This window comes from Syngnathoides biaculeatus, chromosome 5 (genome assembly GCF_019802595.1).
Source record: "Syngnathoides biaculeatus isolate LvHL_M chromosome 5, ASM1980259v1, whole genome shotgun sequence".
Taxonomy (NCBI): Eukaryota; Metazoa; Chordata; class Actinopteri; order Syngnathiformes; family Syngnathidae; genus Syngnathoides; species Syngnathoides biaculeatus.
Genome location: NC_084644.1, coordinates 13907868 through 13933079, shown reverse-complemented (window position 1 = coordinate 13933079; position 25212 = coordinate 13907868). Strand labels below are relative to the sequence as shown.

Here is a 25212-nt window from a genome sequence, read left to right as displayed (position 1 = left end):
TTTTCACAATCAGGTACGGGCGCTTGAACTCACCCCAAGTCACATGACACAGCACATGGTCACGTGGTTCAAGTTTCAGGAACCTCTTTTTTTTTTTTTCTCCCTCCCTCCAAAAAAACTACCAGCCGTCCAAGCCCCGCCCCTCGCCCCCATCCTATTGGTTAGCACATGTTGACGCTACATCCTGATGGGCCAGAAGTAAAACGATGACTCGCGTCGAATCCGAGCCCCGCCCCTTTCCTCTAACCTGCCTCTCTGCAGTGTAATTGACACTTCCCCCCCACCACCAGCACAGAATAAACCAAGGAAAGTTGTTCAAGTCGCGAAATAAAACTCACCCAGGTCCCTGGAGTCACATTTCGGCGGTGAGTTGTGTCGAACGCAAAGGCGACGACTCGGCGTTCGAGTCTCAGGTGTCTCCTGTCACTCACGTTATTTATTTGTACTGAGTGTCTGTTGAACAGTGGCACCGTGGCGTTTCGTAGTTTAGCCATAGATTTTCCTCTCAACGTTGACGTGTCTTAGTTCGGATACTGCGTTTATTTGATCGTTTACATGTGTTGGAGATCCTTTTTTTTCTTTAAACACACGCGCCCGCTGCCCTTAAGTTTATAGTAATATTTAACAGAACACGTGTTTCCTTTGCCTTAATGCTGACTAGGCTCACTTAAGACAACAGGACTGTCAATTACTTACAAATGAATCTTAAACCACGGAATGTTGTCCCAACAGAAATGGAATCAGGTTGTAGGTCATGATGGTGTACTTTCAGGGCGATAACATGATGATTTTGTGTACAGAGCTGCAAGGATGGTTGTTATCATTTATGTACAATATTTCAAGTTACTTTGGTGTTACAAAGGCATGTGATACAATTAAGAATATTCGGATACTTGTACCGCTTGGCAATGTACGATATTATTATGACATACTTTTACCATGGAGTAAAATATTACCCACATTTTTTTAAACCTTTCCAATTAAAATGTCGTGTTCTTAGTATTGTGCTTTTTTTTTTTTTTTTTTTTTAATAAGTCACAAGTTCGTCATGCACCGCATTCTGACGTTCCACCGGCAATAATGAATGGAAATAAAGAAGAGGGCATGTCAAAACTTGAGCAGCGTCTGCTATTTTGACTGTTAGCACGAATATGATCCAACTCTTAAATGCATTGCCGAAATGATCATTTTGTCATTTCACGCGTGACTTTTTTCCTCGGTGACAGTCCCTGAGGATGCCGCCCGTGTGGACCACAAGTGAAGCATGACCTTTCGGAGGATGGGTGGCGCTGGACTTTGCCCAACAGTTCCAAAACAAGATAGATTGCGTAAAATTGTAAAATCACTCGCGGCTGATGCTGAGTGGGCGCAGCGTTGAAAAGCCGATGGAGTACAGTGAGAGAGAGTTGTGCGGGGAGGAATTGGAGCTCGATCCCAATATTGTCAGCGAGGAGGCGGGAAAGCTGTATTCTGAATTACAGGTAACATTTTCCATCTGTTCATCTCATTTTCACTGTGCTGAATTGAAACCAATGCTCGGCTGTATCACGCAGACAGTTATTGAGACCCATGGCGAGGGTGTGGTGGAGTCCCTGGTACCCATATTTGTGTGGGTACTGGAGGGGCTGGCCAACTGCAAAGCCCAACTGAGAGAAAGGGAGGACGAGGCGGAGAGGGAAAGGCTTGAACGGGAGGACCTGCTGGAACGATACCAGAATGAAAAGGCGCAGAGAAAAGAAAGTCAAGAGGTGCTCCGGAATTTCAAATCTGTTGGCTTGGGATTTAATTTTTCAATGCTTTCATTTGATATTATGCTCCTTTTTTTTCCTCCAGAGGTATTTGGAGCTGGATGACCAAATTGAGCAGGAAAGGAGAGCAATGCGAGGGAGGGAAAAGGAGCGAGAAGGCAGAGAGCGACGCCTCGAGAAAAAAGCCAGGGAGCAAGCGGATCAATGTGAGTGTTTATATACTGCAGGGGTGCCCGGACTTTTTTTTTACCCCAAGATCTACTTCTCAAGCATCCAGCCTCTCGCAATCGTTGGGTAGGGGGTGGGGGGGGCTGACTTTTTTTTTTTTTTTGAATGGCCAATGATGAAATAGAATGACCAAGTCACAAAGATCTACAAATGTGCTAAACATATTTATTTTAAAGTATATTGAGGATTCTTTATGCGTAACCGCATGAGTCAGTATTACACAACATAATTGACTTTAAAAAAATTTTTAAACTATCTGAGTTCCTGTTGATGATCACTAAACATCACACGAATGAAAATGCACACCCGGGCTGTGTCACTCACGTCAGTGGATTCGTCCAACTGCAGTGAGAAACACTCACAATCTCCGATGTCCTTCCACACATCAGCCATTGCTTCACAGCGATTGTAACTGTACTCCTTTACAGCCGCAGAGATTTTATTGAAGATAATATTTCCGACTTATTTTTAAAAGATCAGAACAACGAGTCAGCTGTGCCTCTTTTGAGTGTGATGTGACGAACCCGGAAACGATAGTGGCGGCTTTCGCTGTTGAACTATATTGTGTGAAAAGAGACTGCTGTGCGGCCAGTTAGGATTTTCGTTCGTTCACTTTTCTCATTCTCAGGTTGCTTTTCGGCGAAATGTCGGTGTCGTATTTTCCATAAACAGTTTGAAGATGCGGTTCCACATTTCACTACACTGGCAGAGGAGGCAAACGCACTTCGAAAATGACATTGTGGAAAAAAAAAAGTCCGCCTCACTTTCCGTATGAAAGTGATACGTTTTTGTCTTCTTTACGGCAGCATCCATACTCATGTTTAAGATTTCTTAAGCGAGAGCTTAAAATAGGGGGGGGGACACTCACTGACAGCGTGTTTTCCTGTACTGTCGTCATTTGCTCATGCGCGGTGAGCTAAGGTTAAACAAAAAATACGGCTGATCTCTTTTTTTTTTTTTTCTCGGCACACCGTCGCGATCGACCAAAACTGCCTCGATCGACGCATTGAGCACCCCTGGTATACAGTGATGCCTTGACTTACGAATATAATTCTTTCCATGTCCAAGCTCGTCACGTAATTTGCTCACAGTCAGTGACTGTGATCAGTTGTGTGCACGTTTCCTCGATGGAACATGGCAAGAAAGTGCTTGTTAAGAGCCAGTCATAATAAACCTTTTCCTGCTGCGCTTCTATTTGCGAGTTGTGGAAGTAAGCAGAAAGTCCGCCTCCTCAGCTTGCCCGCACTGTAGCGAGTCGCTCCGTCTGACTCGGCAGTTTCCCATGGAGGCCATCGGAACCCACCGGTTGCAAGCACAGCAGCAATCACTAGTGTCGTTTTGCATACATTTTTTAATATCGACTATGAAGAGACATTTGATCAAAGTATGTAGTCCTCCTAAATGTATCTATTGTTAAATGATCAGTGTATTGTTATTCTGTCTTGAAACAATGTATTATTAAACATGATTCAAATTTGTAAGTAACAGTAGTGACATATAATCGACAAAGCACATACTGTGGATGTCAAAATTAAACCATGACTCATTTTGATCTAGTTTATATACAAAACGCTAGAAAAAAAACTATTTTGATGGCATGGGACCGTTCAGAAATGTGATTTGTTCAGATTTTCTATGGTCCCACACAGAAGCAACATTTTTAAAGTTACTAATCGATGTGAAGCACGGTTAAAAATAAAAGAGGAGGCAACAGCACGGGGAATCAGTCGGATGAGGTGCAATCTTACCGACCTCACATTCGATCTGTGGTTACCTTACACACTTTGAAACAGAACAGCTGTGTCATCCGCTTAGCCGCCTCGTTCCTGTTTGTCTATAAACACAGACAGATAATATAAGACCATTTATTTTGGCTTAATATGCTCTAATGTGTTATGTTATAATGATTGTTTTGATTATTATAAAGTGATATTGTGAGGCAGTATCCAAAGTTGCACATTTACATTTGAGCTTTTTGGTCTATTTGATGTTGGTGCGCTAAATAAATAAATAAATAACAATAAAAAAAAGTTTCAAGTTACTCAAGAGTTACTGAATAGTTTTTTCTCTTGAGTACTTCAAGTACTGCACACTCATGATTCTAAAATAAGTACTCTTACTTGAGTACAATTGTTGGCTACTCTACCCACCTCTCTATAATACCGGTGGTACCTCTAAATAAAAATGAAGCCGTTCTAGAAAACGTTAGAATTCAAACCATTGTTGTTTTTGCTGCAGAAAAACATATTAGCAGTATCACTGTACTAATCTAGTACGGTAATAACTTTGGGTGTGTTTTTCTGACCTTCGTAAAAACCTTTATCAACTCCATCAGTGAGCTCGAGAGTGCCTCTTACCCCTGAAGCCATATTTGTTATTGTTGTGTTTCAGTGGCAGCCTTGGAGGAGGTGAAGTCAGCCCTGGGGAGAGAGCTGAGCACGCTCAAGCTTACACACAATAAGGTCAGATATTGTTCAATTTATTGTAAAACTTGTGTGTCAAAATCATCCTTACATATCTACTGTTTATAGTTTAGCGCACATGGTTTCTTTTTCGTCTTATCCTTTCCGTCATTTGTGTTCTTTCATTTAGTTGGCTCACTCATATCGAGAGCTCCTGGAAAAGAGGAAGGACTCTGAAAGAGATTCACCCCTGAGGTTGTTATTATTCATCACTTTATTTTCCTTCTTGTAAAAATCCAATTGTCAGCTACATAGTGCTGTTGTTAGACACTCCTACCAGATTGAAACACATTTTCTGGATGTGGTTTATTCTAATGTTGTTTCTTTGCATTTGACGCATTCAGGACTCACACCCCCCCCAAACATGCTGAAGTCCCATCCACTCAAGTCATGCCAGACTCAAATTCTCGGGTAAATTGACTATAACAATACGGCTATATTTTCATTTCATGTGTGTGCGTCAATGAGTGAATGTGTCCTGCTTGCTTTTAACAGAGGGCACACTCCACCTCTGGCACTCTTTGTTTGGAAGATACCGAACCCAAGGAGGGGAAGGTGTTGCATATTATAAAATCTGCCTCAGATCAGTTTGTGAATGACATCATAAGCTCCACTCCCGAATTGAGACACTTCCACGGCTCCGTAGCTGATGCAAGGTAGTTCATCTTAAAGCTCATGGTGCATGTATTTGTTTGCAAAATAGGCAAAGTAGTAATTATGTCAGCTCACTTTCATTTGACATTCAGCACCCCAGCAAGATCCAACACAGAAGCACCTCAGACCAGCTTGGAGGATGAGCTCAAGGAGGGGAAGGTGGAAGAACAAACAGAAGGGGTGAAGCAGGAAGAATCCAGGGAGGGCAAAGTAGAAGAGGATGAGGAGGAGCAGGTGGACGACGACAGCATGGAGTGGGAACTACGTAACACGGACTCTGTGTTCTCCGAACTGTCGGAGCTAAGTCAGGATTTTGTGGAGAGTGTGGACCAAGGGGCCAGCGTCAGAGGTAAAAAAAAACTTCTGCCCTAAAATGGTACACGCTTCAACTATTTATCCATTGTTCACATTTTAAATAGAATATCTATTTTCCCCACTAGGTTTCATACAACCTTCCTTATTTTTTTTTTTTTTTTTTTTGTTTTGCTTTGCACCTGTAAAGCACCAGCCTGGGTTGACTGACATAGTTAGTATTGACCAATACGTAATTGGATCTGACCCCTCACCAATACATTAAGAATATACTATATATAGTGTGTCTAGTGTGGTTGATATATATTTTTTTTCCCATAAGAAACATTACATCATTATATAGAAACGCAAGAATGTATGACCCAATGCAGCTGCAGTTACATGGTTCCACTCACCTACAAACAACATAGTTGACAAATTGCCACGTCAAATCCAACCAGTGGGGCACAAGTGTGCTTTTCTTAGGAGTCGTCAGCCCGTGAACCTGACTGTTTAGCCAGGCAACAAGCTGGCTGGACAGTGGATTAAAGGATTTTACGGAGTGCGTGGAAAAACTAAGACATTAACACTGTTCATACGCTGCAGAATGAGCTGGAAGGGTGTGTAAATTGTGTAGCTAACGTGGTTCACTACATTTTAATTGGCCATTGGTTACTTGGCAAACAGGCAGCGCGAACTCTGGTCGTGTAAGCAAAATCTTCCCGTATCTCACTCCGTGCCTATTTTTCCTTTACGAACTATGGAGAAGCATGAAAAGTTGTGGCAATTTCGAACACAATCTTTGGCAAAATAGGCGCTGCCCACTACAGAGCACTGTAGTTGGAGAGCAAACACACTGCCTTGGTTTCTCATCATATGATCAGATTGGGACAAATCTAATCACAATGCGTTAACATCAGTAACTTGCTCATTCCTCACAGTGTCTTGAAACATTCAATTGGATTCTCCTCTGTCTAGGGAATGCTGACCAGTTTGAGGAGATTCTTTCTCAGTACGAGGAACTCAAATGCACCCAGTGAGTCCTCCATTAGATTTCGTCTGACTGCCTTTTTCACCGGAACGAGTGATTTAAGTGTTTTTCTTTTTCTTTTCCTTGCTTTTGACTTCCAGTGAGTTGGTAGAAGCTGCCCGCAAGGCTCTAATATCTCGGGTGATGGAGCTGACAGACGACCGCTCCTCTCTGAAACTGGAAGTGACCTCTCTCCGGGAAACCGTGTCACGAGTCGAAGGCCGGATGAAGGAGAAAGAGGAGGAAATTAAAAGGTGTCCGTGTCATTTTTGTCCTCCTTTGTTTGGTGATTTCATGTCGTAATTTATTATGTACTCATGTGATCTTTTTTTCTTAGACTCAGGGAAAAACTGGAGAGATTTCAGTCATCAGATTCTGAAGTAAGGATTTTTATTTTATTTTTTTAAACGTACAGGCATCATTGAACTATAATTTTATTTATCGTTATACACAATTACTCTACGTTTGTTTACAATACACCTTGACGTACGAGTTTAATTCTTTCTGTGAACACACTCGCAACTCAAAACAATCATAGGCTTGAACAATTTTTGTAAAGTAAAAATGTTAATTGCTGTTAATCCTTTCCAGCCACCAAACAAAAAAATATTCTAAGCACTTTACACTATGTCAGTGGAAAACATACAATAATAACATCAATTATTTGAATGTTATGGATTATACATTCATCCATTTTCCGAGCCACTTATCCTCATAAGGCTCGCAGGAGTGCTGCAGCCTATCCCAGCTGTCATTAGGCACGAGGCGTGGTACACCCTGAACTGGTCGTCAGCCAATTGCAGGGCACATAGAGACAAACAACAGTCGGAATCACAATCACACCTCGGGGGAATTTAGCCTCCAATTAATGTTGCGTGTTTTTGGGATGTTGGAGAAAACCGGAGTGCCCGGAGAAAACCCACGCATTCAATCAAATCGGAGCTTTATTAATCTTTTGTAAGGGAAAAATCATTTTTGTTACAACTGGGATAGTGGCTCTCATGAGACTGTGCACGTGTGGCTACCGAGTGGGTGTATAATCCGTACGCCGTTTAACAATATCAATCTTTCCATTCAGTCCTCATTAGCCACATCCATGCGGCACTTTTCTCGCTCTGAAATGGCTCGTGTGGTCATGGAGAAGAACCAGTACAAACAGCGGCTGTTTGAATTGCAGGAGGCCATTAGGCAAACCCAGACACTTAGGTACATCATGTTTTGTACCATTATTGTCTGAATTTACAATTTTACCCAGGGTGACATCGTATTTTCCCACAAACTGATTTTGAGTTTTATTTTTCCTCTTTTGAAGGGCAACAAAAGAAGAAAGGCTCTCAGAGGAGAGAAGGTCAAGTGTTTGGGCAAAGTAAGTTTGGACTTTAGGGCTTGATTCGAAATGGATGCTGCTCGCCTTCCTCGAAAGCAGTAAAACCATCTGACTTCTTTCAGTCAATCAGTGAAAAAGTCATTGATAATGATAAAACGTTGACGCTTGGTTTCATTTGATTGTAACACATTTTTCCACGCGTTTGGAGATTTTGCTACGGTCCGATTAATCCAAGATTAAAGGACACCATACTTTTAGTGAAGCATGTTTTACATCAGCTCGAACTGGTGAAAGGAATTATGAACAGTTTGAACTTTATTTGGGGTTAATCAGATGGCCTTTAAATGTTGGCAGGTCTGTGCTGTCTTCCTTTTAACGTTATTTTGAATGTGATTCGTTCATTTTTAACGGCCTCATCTCATTTCTAAGAGGGTGTGCGCACTTGTTTGCAATAAATTACCATTACCGCATTTTTTAATTTTTACTTTTCCTCTCAAAAAGAAAAAGAGTTGTACATGATACGGGTCACTATGGTGGAAAAAGTTTTAAAACAATCTATCCTTGTCCCGTTGTTCTGTCACAAAAACGTGACATTTGAAAACAGAGGTGTGTAGACTTTAGATAACTTAGTTACTGCAAGACTTTAGCCTATTTCATTCCATTATTGATTTGATCGTGCTGCAATCATGAGCAAACGTCAATCCAAATTTCTCAGGTGCCTTATCTTGTGTCCCCTTTCTTTCAAAGGTTCAATCGCTTTTTTGGCCTGACCAAACAACCGTTGATTCTACCTAGAGCAACTTTCACATCAGTCACTCTTCCTCCTCTGCCGACGCCTCAACAGCGACAGGAAGTTACTCAAAGTCAGGCCGAGTAAGTGATTGTGGCCATGTCAGTCTGCTGTCATGCTTCCCTATGGCCATTATCTCATTAAAAGACAATACTGTATCCATCCGTCCATTTTGTTAGTTGCTTATCCTCACAATGGTCACGGGGGGGGGCTGGAGCCTATGCCAGCTGTCAACGGGCAGGAGGCAGGGTACACCCTGAACTGGTTGCCAGCCAATCGCATTCCACATCGAGACAAGCAACAGTCGCACTCACAATCACACTTAGGGGCAATTTAGAGTCTCCCATTAATGTACAATACTGTACATCAAATTAAATAATTTCAGCACCATCTGGCATGTTGAAACCCTAGGTTTTGGTGTTAGATTCTAAGAATTTATACAATCTATAGGTTTTACGTCTTGGGTGGGCAATCTTTTTAGACTCAACTCCATTTGATTTTTAAAAAGGACAGATGTTAAAAAAATGGGAAAATGTGTCTGTAAAATACAATTTCAAAAATAGAAATTACCATTTGATTTGTAAATCATTAAATTTAATAAAATATGTAATTCAAATTTTTAAAATTGTATTTTATTTTCAATTAATTTATTAAAATTGAAAATGTTAGATGTAAATGTACATCTTGTCTTATTATTAATAAATAAATTCACAAAATATTTGATTTATATAAATGAATAAAATGTTAAATGCTTTTTACAATATGTTTTTTATTTAACAAGGGCGGCACGGTGGATCAGCTGGTAAAGCGTTGGCCTCACAGTTCTGAGGTCCCGGGTTCAAACCCGGACCCGCCTGTGTGGAGTTTGCATGTTCTCCCCAAGCCTGTGTGGGTTTCCTCCGGGCACTCTGGTTTCCTCCCACACCCCAAAAACATGCAGCATTAATTGGACACACTAAATTGCCCCTAGGTGTGATTGTGAGTGTGGCTGTTTGTCTCCAGGTGCCCTGCGATTGGCTGGCAACCAGTTCAGGGTGTACCCTGCCTCCTGCCCATTGACAGCTTGACTAGGCTCCAGCACTCCCCACAACCTTCGTGAGGATCAGCGGCAAAGAAAATGGATGGATGGATTATTTAACTAGAGGAATTGCATATACATGCATTACTTTTGTATTATTGTAATCACTATTAGGGGGTAAAACATCAAAATGAATGGAACAAGTATGACAGGACTGTAATGTATGTAATCCTTGGTGGATTGGGTTGAAGAACGCTGCGGTCCACAAGTTGCCCCTAGGTGATACTTTGTCCACCTGAGTTCTAGGTCGATCAAAATGAATTTTTCTTTTTTTAACCTTTTTTTTTTAATGATACTTTTAGAATACTTTTTTTTAATCCAGTTGAACTGTGGTACATTAGGGTTGTATGGCTTTCATTTAGGCCAATGTTTTCTCCCTAGATCATCTGTCGCTGCAGTTTTATCGCCTCGCGCCAGGAGGAGGGAACTCTACAGAGAAATTCGCTCGCACATTTGGGGAACACTGGGAAAACATCAAGTGCATGGCTGGAGCGTGCCTTTGGCTAACACTCAGGTAATAGGGAGGTGTTAATCTAAGTGGAAGTGTAACAAAGTTAAATGTAGCAGTTATTGGTATTGCAATACCTGAGAGCACAGAGCGTTAAACCAGAAATGGGGACTCCAGTTATTGCAACTTGGACTCTCGGAAGAACTGAAAAACTTGACTTGCCTTGGACATGGATGTAGTTGCCTTGGGACTTGACTTGGGACATGATGACTCGGCAGAAATTATTGTTGATCATTCATATTTTCAAAAAGAACAAGCTGAAGTTGTTTGCGGTGTTCAACAGGTTTTTATTGGCAGATGTTAAAGCACATGATGAATATTGAAATTATGAAGTGGTGTTAAATTGGAATGCATTAACTTAAGGGGTCTTATATTGGCATACAGGTTATATAATTTGCCAAGTCATATTATTTTACCTGAGTGGTCTTCTCTTTTTGTGAAGATCAGCTACAGTGAACCCCTGTCCTGAATAGCGAAAACCTGCGAGTACAGTACAGTGGTCTCGCCTTTATTTCCCAGTCCCACTGCTTGTACATGTTTTTTTTTAATGCTTATTTACATTTTTTTTCTTGATTTTTATTACATTTTTTAGCATGAATTTTTGGCACATTTTTGCTATTCATGATTGAGCTTAGTCCCTGTTCCCTGCAAAAAGCAGGGGTCCACTTTAATTGATGTTCACCCAAAAAGATTTATAATCTCCAATCAACGCCATATATTGGCAATAATGAACATTAGACAAGGCCATGGTCTAACTGAATGATGCTCCTCCTCTCACATCAGTATAGTTCCTTGACCACAAGATGGTAATAAAACATTTTTTTTTTTTTTTATATCGGACCTGGCTTTGGCGTGAGCACAATATAACAGTGACATTGTGAGTTTTTCAAGGAATACCTGAGGATGGGTTCCAAAACAAAACCTGCGAATAGCTGACTTGACAACTAGCGAATATGCCGGGGAACAATATATTGTAACTCAGACAACTGGTCCACAGAAAATGATGTAATATTGCTGACTTTTCAATTGTGGGATAAGGACCCACTGTATTGCAAGACTCCATTAAGAAGGTGACTTGATTTGGGACTTGACTTGAGATATTCTGTAATTTAAGTTGGCCAAGACAGAATGACATGGAACTTGGTGAGCACTTGACGGTTAGGACTTGAGACTTACTTGCGGCTTGCGCATGTTTGTCCTGACCCCATCTCATCTCGGAGTTGAACATTTTTGTGTAAATGTCAACAATCCTCTGAATACTTTGGCTGTAGGAATCTCAGGAAGCCGTCCCTGAGCCCAAAGACGTGCCGGTCTTAACGCAACTCAGACTCCTGGACCAAAGGGACAGCACTGCAAAGGTGATACATTTTCATGCGAAATTCATAACCGAAAGAGATTCAAATATAAAGGCTGCTTTCGTTTCAGCTGAACTGTGCAGTGGCAGTCCCGCCTGAGATCTCAGGAGAGGCAACTGTAAGTTTATCAGACTTATTCATTCTGCCATGCATCCTAAAGTAAAATCTTTTCCGAACTTCAACTTCCTCTCCTTCAGTGTTCTGTGTGGGTAGTTTCTGGCCCCGCCTCCAACAGTGGCGTCACAGTGATTGATCCCGCTCGATCCAACACTGTCCTGGATCAGTTCAGCCTCCCCCCCACAGCTCCTGCCCTCTGCATCTGTGCCGTGCCCCCCGTCGGTCAGTGCCCGCCCGCACCCCTCACTAACGATCCCCAAACTGTTTAGAGTAGTCTCTTCCCACCCAATCTAGCGTTGTACTGGAAACTGATTAGCGCCACTGGGCTGGATTTCCCTTTCACACGTTCCTGTTGTTGTTATGTCAGGGGACTCTCCAGGAACTGTGTGGATTGGAACTCAGGAAGGAAGGTAAATGTATGCAAAAACAAGCAGCTCTGCTCACACATTGACCAACCACGGCCATGCCCACATCCATCATTTTTTTGCTATTTTATTGCATTTTTATTTTTTTATTTTATCTGATCTTATTGTAGTTTACTGCAATTTTCTCGCAACTGGTCAAAAGTGTGCAGCTGGGATTGCATGCAGCTCACCCATGACCCTAATGAGGACAAGCTGTATTGGAAATGAATAAATAGAAATACCTCTGTACATGAAGACATCAAATAACATAATTATTTTCTCCTCCAGTATAGTGATACATTCGGCCTCTGCAGGCAGGGGACGCTGTCTTCACTCAGTTGCCCTCTCTGAAAGCGTTCATTCTCTCAAGTGAGTGGAAGTCTTAACTATTGACTCATTAGCATCTAAATTAATCACATTTGATACCTCAGTGTATTATTCCCAGCTTGTTGCACTTTGTGTTGACAGATACTCCCAGGGTCAAGTTATAGCTGGCTTAGGTGACGGAACTTTGGCGTTCTTCTCAAGTAGTTCCGGTACCAGCTTTATGTTTGTTTGTTTTTTTGGGGGGGCCATATTTTTACACATTTCAATTATATTCTGGGATATGCAGGTGGCTGGAACTTGCTATCACATTCTTTGATGCCACTGGGGTCAAACCCCATCCAGCCTATTCGCTGCTGCCTTGCTAAAGGAGGACGCTTGTGGGTTGGATATTGGAACAGAGTCCATGTGGTTGATATTAACAGGAGGAAGGTGGAGGTAATGAGAGAGAGAGAGAGAGAGAGAGAGAGAGAAAAGTCTCTTTCATACTGGGCTGACTTTAAGTCCATACTCTTTGTGTGTTTTTTTTTTTTTTATTTTTGTTTTTTGCAGCATGTTTTTCCAGTCTCTGAACGTAGTGAACAGCAGGTTCGTTTCCTTTGTGCTGGAGGAAGTGGCGTTTGGACGTCCTGCAGACTCGACTCCGTCCTCAGGCTGTTTGACTGGTCCACTGGAAGCCCAATGCAGGAAGTGGATTTTGCTGCTTTGGTTACCAAATCATTAGGTGTGCGTCATCCTTTCGCATTGTTGTCTTATCTATTCATGTTATAAGACATTAACGATTCGGTGGGTGAACAAAAATGGTGGATTTTCTTATGTAGACAAACAATAACAATACAAGCATATTCTTTATCCGCTGCAAAGAAAAAATAATTTTGCTACGGTTTACAGAGGAGCTGAAGACAGTCATTTGGGTGTAGTATATTGCCCCAAGGAAGCCAGGGCGTACACAACAGGACCAGCCAGACAATGTTCATTGAATTGATGCAAAAATATGTGACAAAAACTTCAATTACTTTACATTCTGCTTAAATGTCATTACTGTAGGTTTTTATGAAGTGTAATATTATAGAGTGCTGTTTTTCTTCTTGGGAAAAAAAAAAAAAAAAAACACTTTGGCTAATTTTTGGGGGGGAGCCTGGAATGAATTAATCGGATTTCTATCCATTTCAATGGGGAAAGATGATTTGAGTCCCAGCAAATTAAACAAATTAAATTTGCATTTTAAGGTAGTTTTGTACAAAAGTAGACACCTAAAAAATCTGCTTACGTTGCATTCATCAGTAGTGAAGTACTTGTACTTCATTGTGTCCTACCACTACGACTGCAGTTAAGGGCTCTCCCACTGTCTCCGCAGGCCAAGCTTTCCTGAAACTCTCGCCTCTTCAGATCTCCTCTTTGGCGGTCATCTCTGACCGCCTGTGGGTTGGCACGGCGGGTGGAGCAATTATTTCCATCCCCTTCTCGATATGTAAGTGTCGGTTTAATGTACTTTGGAAGAAACCCGTTTAGTGTTGAGTTTAATATTCACAGCGTCCGAACCGGCTTCCATCCCGTATTGCTCCGTTGCGGCCGCCCAGCTGTGTTACCACGGACACCGACAAGCTGTCCGCTTCATCGTTGCTGCACCAGGTGGAGAACTTATTAATGTGTGAATACATTGAATAATCAGCATCTCTGATGACTGTGACATATTTTATTACAGTTATGTTTTTTTCATGCTAATAAGTAAATACTTGTTCTGCTCTGGGTGATGTACACATCACACTTGTACGCTGCTGTATTGCATTTTTCTTCTTCCCATAATTGCGACGTGATTGTTGTGGTAGTAAGAGGTGGATTAAGTCAAGTCCACACCAAAAGCTAAGATACCAAAACATGGTCTGCAGTTTTCCGTGATGTTTTTGTCTGGTCTCAGGTTGCTTGATGACGACCACTGGTGGCAACGTGACAAGCTCTCATCTTATCCTCAGCGGGGGGGAGGGCTACATCAACTTCCGCATTGGTGAATTGAAAGACTGAAAATCGGTTTTCTTTTTTAGGTTTTTTTTTTTTTTTTGTGTGTGTGATCTTTTTTTTTTTACCCAAAACTTCCAGGAGACGACGAGAGCGACGTGTCAGTTGAGTTGTCCCAAGCGACGCCGCAGCGATTTGAACGCAGTCACATGATCATTTGGCAGAATGCCACCATGCCTGTCCCCAGCTCTGCCCTCTGACATGTCTCGGACTTTTTCAAATCTTTTGACTACATTCTTCCAAAAAGCAGCCTTGTGTGCCTTCGCCGCAGCCAGCGTTAATGCAATATGTCCCAATTATGTTCCTTTTCTTTTTGCCAGATACCTGATAGTGATTAGTAATGTTTTGAGTTTCACTGAGATACACTTTGATGCACACGTGCCAGATCATTGCATCCATGTGTAATATCAAGATGATGGTCTGTCCTAAATTCCTGCCTCATTAATGCAAAAGCATCTTTTGTCTACGTTTTCCTGTAAACTGGAAGCAGAGCATCACGCTTCTTCATATTTGGATTTCTTTAAACTTTGCGCTTAAAGTACATTGTGAATGAGGCGCACAACTTGCAAATACTCCACACTTTAAAAGTGTGCCTATATTTATTTCCATTATCATGGTCTTTGGAGCTTTAATTGTTTTAATGTTTTAATATCACCTCTAAATACCTAAAGGGGTTCATAATTATTCTATGCATCGTATGCAATATTTAAGTGGAATTGTGCAGATGGTTACAACATGCAGGAGCTATGGAGAATATGAACTTAATCTGTACATAAAAAAATTGACTTATTTCATAACTTTGGCTCTGGCTTGTTTCACTGTGATGAGGACATTACCAGATATACAATAGAACCTGTACCTGAAATACTGCAAAGTTTTGCGCTACAATCAGTGTACTTTCTCCTTGTGCATAATGGCACTCCTTTGCCTCAGGCAGAGTTTGCGTGCTCCGGTGTCTATGTTGGACTGCTGCGAGTCCTGGGGAGACGTATCCTCCTGCTCAGGGATCGGGCCAGGCGGTCTACAGCGCCGCCCATAGCGCCGCCCAGCTCCTTCCTGGAGGTCAGACCCTCAATGTTGCCACTGTACCACAGGACCCAGCCCGCCAAGGACAGGAGCACCAGCAGAGCTCCCGAGTACACCAAAAAATCTCCAAAATCTCGTCCTCGGATCTCCAGTGGGGCGAAGACACCCAGCAGCAGGGATGTCACGCCTAACAGGTCCATCAGCACAGCAAAGACCAGGGCCAGTTTGCAGTGGGACAGGCCGTCGTACTTTGGAGCCATTGCTGCAGATAGATAGATAGATAGAAACAAAAGAGCAGCACTCGTGTAGGATTATAGGAAACAAAAAAAACCTACAAGATTAAGGTATTGCATGTTCCAGGAGTGTCGCAAGGTTTTGTTGTTTGTTGGAGGGTGGGGGGGGGCGTACTGCTGATGGGCTATTATTTTCATCCATCCATTTTCTGAGCTGCTTATCCTCATGAGGTTCACGGTAGTGCTGGAGCCTATCCCAGCTGTCAATGGAGAGGAAGCTGTTTGCCAGACAGTCGCAGGGCACATAGAGATAATAGTCGCCCTCACAATCACACCTAGAGGCAATTTAGTCTTCAATTAATGCATGATTTTGAGATGTGGGAAGAAACCAGAGTGCCCGGAGAAAACCGACGCAGCCAGGGGGGAGAACATGCAAATTCTCCACAGGCAGGGCCGGGATTGAACTCCGGTCCTCAGAACTGCGAGGGCAACGCTCTGCAGCTGTGCCATTGTGCTGCCACTATTAATTTTTAATGCACTGTCAATTTGCGGGAGGATGGGGCATCTTGTGGAGTCCAGTATTCGTCAGGCGCTAAAACAATGAACCCTCAGCATTAATATATATTTCCAAGTATTTTGGGGGGATTTGAAAAGATATGAAGAGGCTGATCATCATTTACATGATATTTCTAAAATAAAGGCCAAAAAGAATTAGGCAAGATCTGTCTCAAAACTACACCAATGTATGGGCTGTGTACATGGTTATCAGATCCACAAATATATCTGCGATGTATGTTTTTTTTACATTGTATCTTTGTTATGACTTATTTATGAATATTCAGTTCTGCTTGTGAGTTGTTGAAAGTGCCTTTGTTGGTCAGCAGGCGCGTGCATTTATTTTTTTAAACAAACTCAAGCAGTTTACACCCATTACAGTTCTTTTCCCCTTGTTCAGTTCCCAAAAATCAAGACATTCACACACAAATTGAGAATATTCACACATTTCACAAACTACACAGTGCAGCCAACTAAAATTTGAAAAACTCAATAGCAGGCTGATTTATGTGTGAAAACATCGGATTGGGTCTCAAACATGCCACACCTGTCAAGCGAGTTTCGGGTGACAAAAACCTCCGGATGACAAGCACAGCTCCTCACTATCCAATAAACTTACTAACGTAAAACAAATATAATTATCGTCTAAATCTTACCTTGAAGGGGGCCAGATTTGCTCAGTTCGGTAACTGAATGTATTGTTAAATAGTTGGTGACACTCCTCAGCACGATCGACTCCCAACTCCCAGTGAAGGTAAACAGTGAAACTTGACACCCTATCATCACCTGTTCTACCTGTCCTGTGCTTTTCTGGGACTCGTTGGCGCCGACAGCCAATTGAAAAAATAAAATAAAATGATTTCCGGACACTAGTAGGTGCCAACTTGCATACAACCGGGACAATGAAATGTGCTTTTGTCGTAATAGTATTGGAAAAAAAACTTTAGTAGTAGCTTACGACATACTTGTTCTAGTCATAGTCGCTTTACTAGTGAGCGGACATTTTTTTATTAGTAAGCGCACAAAAAAAAAAGCACTAGTACATGGGGCCTTGCGTTGGATAACAAGAATGTCCACTAAAAGGTTGAATTTGAATTTCAAACGGCTTTCCAAAAGCCACCTGCCCTTCCCTTTGTGTGGCAACGCGCCGCTTTCCCTCCGTGACGGATCGTGTCCGGAAATGACGTCACACCCGGTACGATGATGACGATAATAATATAGTTATTGTTAGCTTGCTAGCTCGCGAGATGGCGACATGACAGAGTAATAACGACGTCTTATTACACGTCTATCCAAAGGTTATTACCAGCGTTCATCTGGTACGTACCGTACCCACATCGGCACTTTTGCAATCAAAATCCTGAAATGTTTTGTTCGAGAGTCTGAATGACACATTAAAATGAAGAGACAAGGATGCTTGATATGAATATAGATATTTATATTTTTTCACAGCTAGATGGTCGCTAGCTTTAAGACAAGCTAGTTTTCATCAGCTCGTTAGCATATTCCTCAATTCTGTAGTGGGGGGGGGGTGTGAGTATAAATCAGGAACGTGTCTTTTTATAAAATGCGAGGGCAAACCTAGAATGACAGAAATAATTTAAATGGACAGAAATATCAGCTATAAAAGAATGGTCATCGAACAATTGATTAGGTACACCTTTCCAATGACAACCCAATACAAAGCATCTAAAAATTATAACGAGCCTTATACAGCATTAATACTCTATATATATTGATGTATGCCTTTGTTATTTGATAGTGTATTCCCTATTTAATACATAAACGGTTTTACATTTGTTGCCCCTTTCATGTGGATAAACAAAATATTTTTCAACGTGAAACAATGATGTACTGTGACTATAAATCACTACAAGATAAACTTATAAGTTTATTCACATTTTATAATATGGTAATAGAAATTATGATAGCCTCAATCAAACCTAAAGATTTTTATCTTGGATTTTTTTGATGCAGCTCTTGCGTAGGTTATTATCACATTAGTCATATGTTCACTATGATAGTGTCATATAAAATACGTATCACTAGAAATAAGCACCACAACAAAAAATAATAATTCTCTAATCGAATACTATTTTTCCAGACTTTGGCGATGGAGAACGGAAACAGGCCGGATGCTACATCCACATCCAAGAACCACACGGCCACTCTCCACCCACAGAGTATGTTAATTATGTTCTGAATATTGTACGTGTTCCAAATTTGAAATAATATTATAACCCATTACAGTTCTTTTTCCCTTGTTCAGTTCCCAAAAATGAAGACAGTTACGAAGTAGCCATACCGCTGGAGGAAAACAACTTTGAACAGCAAGGATTTTTCAACCAAAGTGACCAAAATTTTGAAGGTGAATGTCCATTTAAAATTTGGATGAGGACAATGTTGCCTTAATTTAATGGTTTAATCTGTTCCATGACTACGCTTGAAACTGAAAACACTGGCATCGCCAATCATCTTTCCCCAATTAATGAATGGAAGCCTATAATCGGTCCCAGTCCACATTGTGCTCATTCGTGTGTTTGTGCCTTGATTGTGAGGGGGCAGTATAATACAGACACACAGACACACATTGAGAAGCGTTACACAAGTAAGTTAGTTTGTTAGCTGTGCTGATATTTGTCGATTTTGCCAAATGATGAAAAAAAAAAAAACACATATTGTGATGTCGTCGGTGTATTTCTCCACTATTTGTGTTCAGAAATTTGTTGATTTAAGGGTTTTAGCGTCAATGGAGCCATTTTTGAAAGAATTGTTCACTTTTTGCCAAAGTGCTGCTTGAAATTAGTTGAGTTTTCTGCCACCATCTTGTGTTCTTATAGAGTCTTTAGTCGGTAGTCAAGGCAATAGAATAAATATATAGTCCAAGCGATTGCTTGTTTATTGACAAAAAATATATATTTAGTCCTCACTGTCAACTCTTTTCAATTTGGTTACTCAATGTGTACTCCTTTGTAGAGTCGCCATCTGCTGGCCCTTCTCACGTCAGCAGCTCCTACATGGTGATCACCAACCTGCGGACACAGCTCCAGATTTCTCTGGAGAAAAACTCCTGGCTTCAGAAAAGAATTGAGGACCTGGAAGAGGAGAGAGATTTCCTGCGGTGTCAGCTTGACTGCTTCATCTCATCCACAAAGAGCCAGCGACAAGATCAGGGCCAGTACAGCAATGGTAAGAAGAGTAGTGAGGTGACAGAATACCAGATGGCAGGCCTGCCCAATCTGGCCTTAAAAAGTAAAAACCCATTTTATTTATTTTTTTAGTTTTATTGACAAGCGTACACTTTCTCACTTTGTTTTTTGCCCCTCCACTTAGTATAAAACTCTAGCTCTTTATTTCCTTTTGAGATTTGCTGCTAGTGTGACCAACTCCTTTATTTTGCATTTTCAATTTGAAATAATGAGATGTTTTGTGTGCGTTTCGCGGAAATGGATGGAATTTAATTTGTAATCAGTTAAACAAAAACAATCGACAAATTTATCGATGCCGGCATGGTGGATCAGCTGGAAACCCTTGGCCTCACAGTTCCGAGGACCCGGGTTAGATCCCGGCCCCGCCTGTGTGGAGTTTGCATGTTCTCCCCGTGGCTGTGTTGGTTTTGTCCGGGCACTCCGGTTTCCTCCCACATCCCAAAAACATGCAATGTTACGTGGATACTCTTAATTGCCCCAAGGTGTGATTGTGAGTGCGACTGTCGTCTGTCTCCATGTGCCCTGCAGTTGGCTGGCAACCAGTTCAGGGTGTACCCCGCCTCCTGCCTGTTGACAGCTGGGATAGGCTCCAGCACTCCCCGCGACCCTTGTGAGGATTAGCGGCAAAGAAGGTGGATGGATGGAAATTCATCGACTGATAAATTAATTGTTAGTTGGACCCTTGTAGTTTGTGAACGTTGGCTGTTTATGTCAGACGGAATTTCTTTACTTTACATGCTACAGTAACCCCCCTCCCCATGAAAAATAACAATTATTTTGATAGAATAGAAGATAGAATCGGGTAATCACCCAGTCCTACCGTATAACCACCGAGATTGTGACAATTTGGCTTTTGCAGGTTACGAGTCAAGACGATTCTCTTGGAGAGGAAGAAGAGAGGATGAGCGTCCTCCTGGTTAGTGTGGGCACATTTCTATGGAAAGCATTAATTTGACATCTTTAAGAAAAGGTCCATTTACTAGTATGCTCTTTGTCCTCACTGTTAAAACAATTCAGCACACTAGTGAAGGGACTTAGTAGTTATGTTTTTCCATTACTACTGGCACTTTTGCCCTACGAGTAGGCAATTAAACCTGGTTAGTGAACTAATGTGCCGCACTTTTGACTACTAGGCACAACTGTAGGCATGTCCGACACTTCTGGACCCTACTTGTAGCACCAAATTACCCATTAGTAGTTTTGCCTCTCTTGAAATGTAGTTGTCGTACTAGTGTGAAAAAATGTCATCCAGTAAAGTACTGGAAGAAAATGCTACTCATCAGACAGTTCTTCTACTAGTGTGGCCTAGTCATTTCTACTTGTGTGCTGCGTTGTCTTAATAGTGAGGACAAAGACTACTAGTACTTCGAGCATCCTTGATATCCCTCTCCCCTAATTCATTGGTGTCTTGTTGGCATAGATCAACAGAGGACGGACTCACCCCACTTACCCTCTCGTCAGTTTCTCCAACGAAGGCCTGCTGCTCCAACTGCGGCTCCCTCCAAAAACCACGTCTCCAGTCCAATCAGCAACCAGATGGCTTCCATGAATGCGCTACTCACCTCAGCACAATCCATGGCCCTCCTGCAAGGTCTCGCTTCTCCTGGGAATTCAGCCGCTGGCTGCAGCGCCAACAGTGCCCCGAGACCACTGATGAATGACTTGAATGGCCATCGAAATTTAGCTCCAGGTAGTAGTATGAATCTAACAGGGTAAATCTTCATCGAAATAATAATACAGTGATGCCCTGAGATACCAGCTTAATTCATTCTTTTCAGGGTGTACCCCGCCTCCTGCCAGTTGACAGCTGGGATAGGCTCCAGCACTCCCGCGACCCTTGTGAGGATAAGCGGCTCAGGAAATAGATGGATGGAAGTTAGCTCACTAACAGATTGCACATTTTCGCTACTCGCAACAGGGCATATTTAATAACACTGTACATGTTGTAGTGTGGCGGCACGGTAACGCAGCTGATAAAGCGTTGCCCTCACAGTTCTGAGAACGCGGGTTCACTCCCGGCTGCGCCTGTGTGAAATTTGCATGTTCTCCCGTGCCTGCGTTGGTTTTCTCCAGACACTCCGGTTTCCTCCCACATCGACATTAATTGGACACTCTAAATTGCTCCTAGGTGTGATTGTCAGTGTGACTGTTTGTCTCCATGTGCCCTGGGATTGGCTGGTAACCAGTTTAGGGTATACCACACCTCCTGCCTGTTGACAGCTGGGATAGGCTCCAGCACTCCCCGTAACCCTTGTAAGGATAAGCAGCAAAGAAAATGGACAGACAAATGTTGTAGTGTCCGTATACATGCATTTGCCTCGCGTGTGAGTGTCTGGGTGAGAGCTGTGGCAGGCAGCAACTTCTGCATGAATGTGGATTTTCCTGCATTCAATAAATGGTTGAAACTTTCCCTTGTGTGAGGGCATTACATAAAATTTTCGTCGTGTAGTGTAATACCTTTAAAACAAAAAAATGATCGCTTCCAAAACAGCGCCATATCTGAGGATGAACAGCAAGCATAGTGAGGTAACACGAGCTGAATTTTGTTTTGCTTTTTATTCTGTCAACAGATTCACTCCCGCTGCTGGGAGAGTCAGACGAGTACTTGGAGCATGATGGCTACCTAGAAGAGGAGGAAATGGTATCAGCGGAGGGTGCCATGCAAGATCCCATTAACAGGAACAAACAACAAGTCAAGAGAAGGCGGATCCGAGGCCTTCGAGAGAGGCAAAGAGGTAAGAAATGATGAGCGCTCCTACTACATTATCAGCATCTCTTCATGTAGCTAAGTCAATTAATTTCATCAAAAACAAAGACATACAAGTGTCCAGAAAATGCCCCTGACAGTTACTTCTGTTTGACCCAGTTTTGTTTTTGCGTTGTCCATGTTTAACTAAGAACGCCCCCTTTCCTCTGATTGGTTACCTTGGTCTAGAAGACCCACTTGTGAGAGCACAAGTATTTCTTATGTTTGCCAGGAGCGGAAAAGGAAAGCGGAGACATCGATAAACTTGGAGAATTCGAATCACTGATTTCAGGCCTCTTGGCAGAAAAACGTCTGGAACCTAAGAATATGTGGACAATTTTATTTTATTTAATTTCCTGAGACACGATAGAGACTATTACATCCCAAATACAGAAAAAGTTGGTTTGGCTTTTAAAATTTGAGACATTGAAGTGCCTTGCCATCATTTTGTGGCATTGATATGCAACAACAAGCCTAATGTTAATTATTTGCTCTTAAAGTCTACAGTTCAATGGCATCTTGATTGTAGTATTTCAAATCCATGGTGGTGGAGTGCCAACGACAACCCTCTCATTGTCTAAATCAGGGGTGGTCAATGCGTCGATCGCGAGGCAGTCTTGGTCGATTGTGCGACGGCCTGCCAATAAAAAAAAGACAAAAAAAAAGACGTCAGCCAATGTTCCCTCTAAACTGCGTGCGTGTGCAATTGTGCACTGCTGATGCAGTCTCTTCGCAGATATTCTGCTTTGCGCGCGAAAAAAAAATCCAATACAAATTGAAAGTATAACATATAGCTATTCAGTTTGTGGCATTTTGCAATGTGATTCAATGAGTGAGGGATGACTGGTTGTTACATCCAATGGCACAATTCACATACGTACTGTAAAAAATGAACAGAGGAAGCCACTGGTTTCTTTAGGCAGCACATGGAACTTTCTCTAACAACGACTGCTGCTCGCCAGAGTCTCTTTTTTGAGTTTACCTTGCACCCGCCCCCGATCCCCCGCTCTTAAAGACGTACACTCATAATTACAAATGTGCAAATGTTACAGTACTTACGCAGCCCATCAATGTGTTTTATAATGACGCGTCCACCACCGCTGCTTTAGTTAACAACCCAGTCTGGGCAACGTAGAGCAAAGACGAGCTAGACGTTCTGCTTATGTTTACCTTCGATATCAATGGAGAAAGTTAAAAAAGAAATGCTGTTGTTTTAACATGAAATGACTGTCGGAGTATGTGAATAATCGAAGAAAAAGTGGTTAAACTGGACTGGTCTTTTCCAAGTGGGAAAGGTCTCAAGCCAAAGTACAAAGTGCAGGATGAGATGATGTGTCATTTTAAAATTCCACCTTGGCACAGCCTGATCCGGAATGAAAGCACAGACAATACATTGCACAAAAAGCTAATTCTGTATTTTAAATATAGGAGGCAATATAAGATTAACCTTAAAATGGTTTGGGAGCATCATCAACACCCCTACCCCAGTTGTCGGTAGCTCCCGATAGGCTGGCTGCTTGAAAAGTAGATCTTGAGGTAATAAAGTCTGGGCACCCCTGATCTAAATACTGTAAACTCCCATTTGACTGCTACAACTAATTCATTTTTTATATTCCGTGCTCCAGTAAAAGACGCTGCCGGAGTGCTTTTCCGGTACAAAAAGATCCTCATCACATACCAACGTCTGAAAAACATGTCCAAGGCATTTCAAATCCACGGGGTGGACCGCAACACGGTGGCTTCCACCACGCCCATCGCTGAGCTCCTCCTGGTGGCTCCTGAGAAGGTAGCAGTCGTGGGTGAGTTTGACCCGTCCAAAGAAAAGCTTCTGGACTACGCTCGCCGCTGCTACACGGCCCTGGACGAGGAGACGCTGAGTAGGGTTCAAGCTCTGAAGAAGAACAACCTGCTCCTGCCTATTGCCTACAGGTTCAGACACTGACACAACAACCATGTCATGACGAGTGGACTAGATGGAAGGAGGTCCAACGCCATTGGGAAGTATTTTGTTCTCTTAGGCCTGATTTACTAAGGCCCTTCACAGCGAGCAGCTCGGTGGAACGCGATTGAACTGAGTGGAAAACACTCCTTTTAAATTGGGTGATCTTCACCACTTTTACGCGTGCTGCCGATCGCGCCTCAAATCTGGTGAATTTAGCCCCCCGCTCTTCTGGGATCTTCATAAATCTGGCCCTTGGTTTGGCAAAACCTTTTTGTCCTTCAGACAAACTTGTTCGTTACTAGGATTTTTGTATCTGTGCAATAAAATATGACTATTAGTGTCAGCATTTGTCTTTTAATTAAAAATCACGTTCGTTCCATTCACCTCATATGTAATGTATTTGCAGTGTTATTGTAATATTTGGATGAAATCCGTGAAAATGTCATTTTTTAAAATTTGCACTGATATTTTTGTACAGACACTTGATAAATTTCCAGATCAAAAAGGCTTTATTTATCATTAGTGTTTTGTGTCTTTTTGATATTGTTGTTTTTTTTTTTTTTTGTCATGCATCTTCAGTTATTCTAACCTGCCTTAAACAAAGTTTTGTCTCTTTGATTTTTGACCATTTCTTATGCATTAAAATATTGTATCTCTTCACATGAATAATTTGTACTGGACAATATTCCTGTATTAGCATATCCTAACATCAGATCATCAATGCAATAAGAATATTTTTGAAGAGCAATTCTCCTGAAAAAGACAAAACCCACATTAAAAAATCCTGCTATCATTGTGTTCAGACTAATAACATTCATTTAAATTGTTCATACCGAGCCCAAAAATGGTTTAACAGCATACAATGAATGTTTGTAAAATTTGCAGGCATGCTTAAAAAATTGGTGTCATTTTCCTAAAACAATAGTGGATAAAGAGTATTTTGGGGTGATCGTTTGTGTTATTTTGTATGGCAATTAGTACATTGGATGTTTGTATATTTTTAATTACTTATATATTAATTATTTTCGACAAAGATCATTTTTTAAAAACAACAATAATAACAACAAAACTACTGCACACACTATGTATTAGTTCAGGCATCACACTTGGTGCCCTGGTCATCTCGCTGAAGCCTATCACGGTGACGTTGAAATTAACTGAAAACATCG

General features: G+C 41.8%; 3 protein-coding genes across 8 annotated transcripts; 2 read left to right on the top strand and 1 right to left on the bottom strand.

The window, feature by feature from the left end:
• Window positions 1-208: 208 nt before the first annotated feature.
• Window positions 209-15129, top strand: si:dkey-17m8.1 (C-Jun-amino-terminal kinase-interacting protein 4). 3 transcript variants are annotated; one of them, XM_061820881.1, is made up of 28 exons: window positions 209-365; window positions 1227-1481; window positions 1554-1748; window positions 1834-1954; window positions 4368-4438; window positions 4569-4633; window positions 4783-4849; window positions 4934-5094; window positions 5185-5441; window positions 6362-6419; window positions 6515-6667; window positions 6751-6793; window positions 7492-7619; window positions 7726-7779; window positions 8488-8613; window positions 9990-10122; window positions 11388-11474; window positions 11542-11589; window positions 11669-11810; window positions 11956-11998; window positions 12281-12361; window positions 12461-12528; window positions 12606-12754; window positions 12869-13040; window positions 13674-13787; window positions 13897-13948; window positions 14235-14321; window positions 14414-15129. In XM_061820881.1, exons 2-28 carry the CDS (start codon window positions 1356-1358, stop codon window positions 14439-14441), a joined length of 2829 nt encoding a protein of 942 aa, XP_061676865.1. In that variant the 5' UTR covers window positions 209-365; window positions 1227-1355; the 3' UTR covers window positions 14442-15129. The 3 variants fall into 3 exon arrangements, with proteins under 3 accessions (XP_061676865.1, XP_061676863.1, XP_061676864.1); XM_061820879.1 differs by having other exon boundaries at window positions 13850-13948; XM_061820880.1 differs by having other exon boundaries at window positions 227-413; window positions 13850-13948.
• A 110-nt stretch (window positions 15130-15239) lies between these two features.
• Window positions 15240-17256, bottom strand: LOC133501255 (transmembrane protein 238-like). Its single transcript, XM_061820882.1, has 2 exons — window positions 16803-17256; window positions 15240-15620 (listed from the first exon to the last, which is right to left on the bottom strand). The coding sequence occupies exons 1-2, from the start codon at window positions 16927-16929 to the stop codon at window positions 15289-15291; spliced, it is 459 nt and encodes a 152-aa protein (XP_061676866.1). The 5' UTR covers window positions 16930-17256; the 3' UTR covers window positions 15240-15288.
• Window positions 17257-17343: 87 nt separating this feature from the next.
• On the top strand, window positions 17344-24810 carry LOC133500829 (coiled-coil domain-containing protein 106-like). 4 transcript variants are annotated; one of them, XM_061820001.1, is made up of 9 exons: window positions 17344-17465; window positions 18251-18329; window positions 18416-18514; window positions 19123-19335; window positions 20215-20271; window positions 20776-21048; window positions 21926-22090; window positions 23530-23637; window positions 23727-23859. In XM_061820001.1, exons 2-8 carry the CDS (start codon window positions 18260-18262, stop codon window positions 23607-23609), a joined length of 957 nt encoding a protein of 318 aa, XP_061675985.1. In that variant the 5' UTR covers window positions 17344-17465; window positions 18251-18259; the 3' UTR covers window positions 23610-23637; window positions 23727-23859. The 4 variants fall into 4 exon arrangements, with proteins under 4 accessions (XP_061675985.1, XP_061675982.1, XP_061675984.1 ...); XM_061819998.1 differs by lacking the exon at window positions 23530-23637 and having other exon boundaries at window positions 23727-24810; XM_061820000.1 differs by lacking the exon at window positions 23530-23637 and having other exon boundaries at window positions 18397-18514; window positions 23727-24810.
• The last annotated feature ends 402 nt before the right edge of the window (window positions 24811-25212 follow it).

What these genes read in the sequence shown, in the direction of transcription:
- LOC133501255 (XM_061820882.1), bottom strand. Translation starts at nt 16,929, where the DNA reads ATGATAGGGTGTCAAGTTTCACTGTTTACCTTCACTGGGAGTTGGGAG. An exon ending in CAAATCTGGCCCCCTTCAAG is followed by an intron (nt 15,621 to 16,802) that starts GTAAGATTTAGA and finishes ATCTATCTGCAG; the next exon opens with CAATGGCTCCAAAGTACGAC.
- si:dkey-17m8.1 (XM_061820879.1), top strand. Translation starts at nt 1,356, where the DNA reads ATGCTGAGTGGGCGCAGCGTTGAAAAGCCGATGGAGTACAGTGAGAGA. An exon ending in GAAAGAGATTCACCCCTGAG is followed by an intron (nt 4,634 to 4,782) that starts GTTGTTATTATT and finishes TGACGCATTCAG; the next exon opens with GACTCACACCCCCCCCAAAC. An exon ending in GGCTCCGTAGCTGATGCAAG is followed by an intron (nt 5,095 to 5,184) that starts GTAGTTCATCTT and finishes TTTGACATTCAG; the next exon opens with CACCCCAGCAAGATCCAACA.
- LOC133500829 (XM_061819998.1), top strand. Translation starts at nt 18,260, where the DNA reads ATGGAGAACGGAAACAGGCCGGATGCTACATCCACATCCAAGAACCAC. An exon ending in GGCCACTCTCCACCCACAGA is followed by an intron (nt 18,330 to 18,415) that starts GTATGTTAATTA and finishes TCCCTTGTTCAG; the next exon opens with TTCCCAAAAATGAAGACAGT. An exon ending in AGAGGATGAGCGTCCTCCTG is followed by an intron (nt 20,272 to 20,775) that starts GTTAGTGTGGGC and finishes TTGTTGGCATAG; the next exon opens with ATCAACAGAGGACGGACTCA.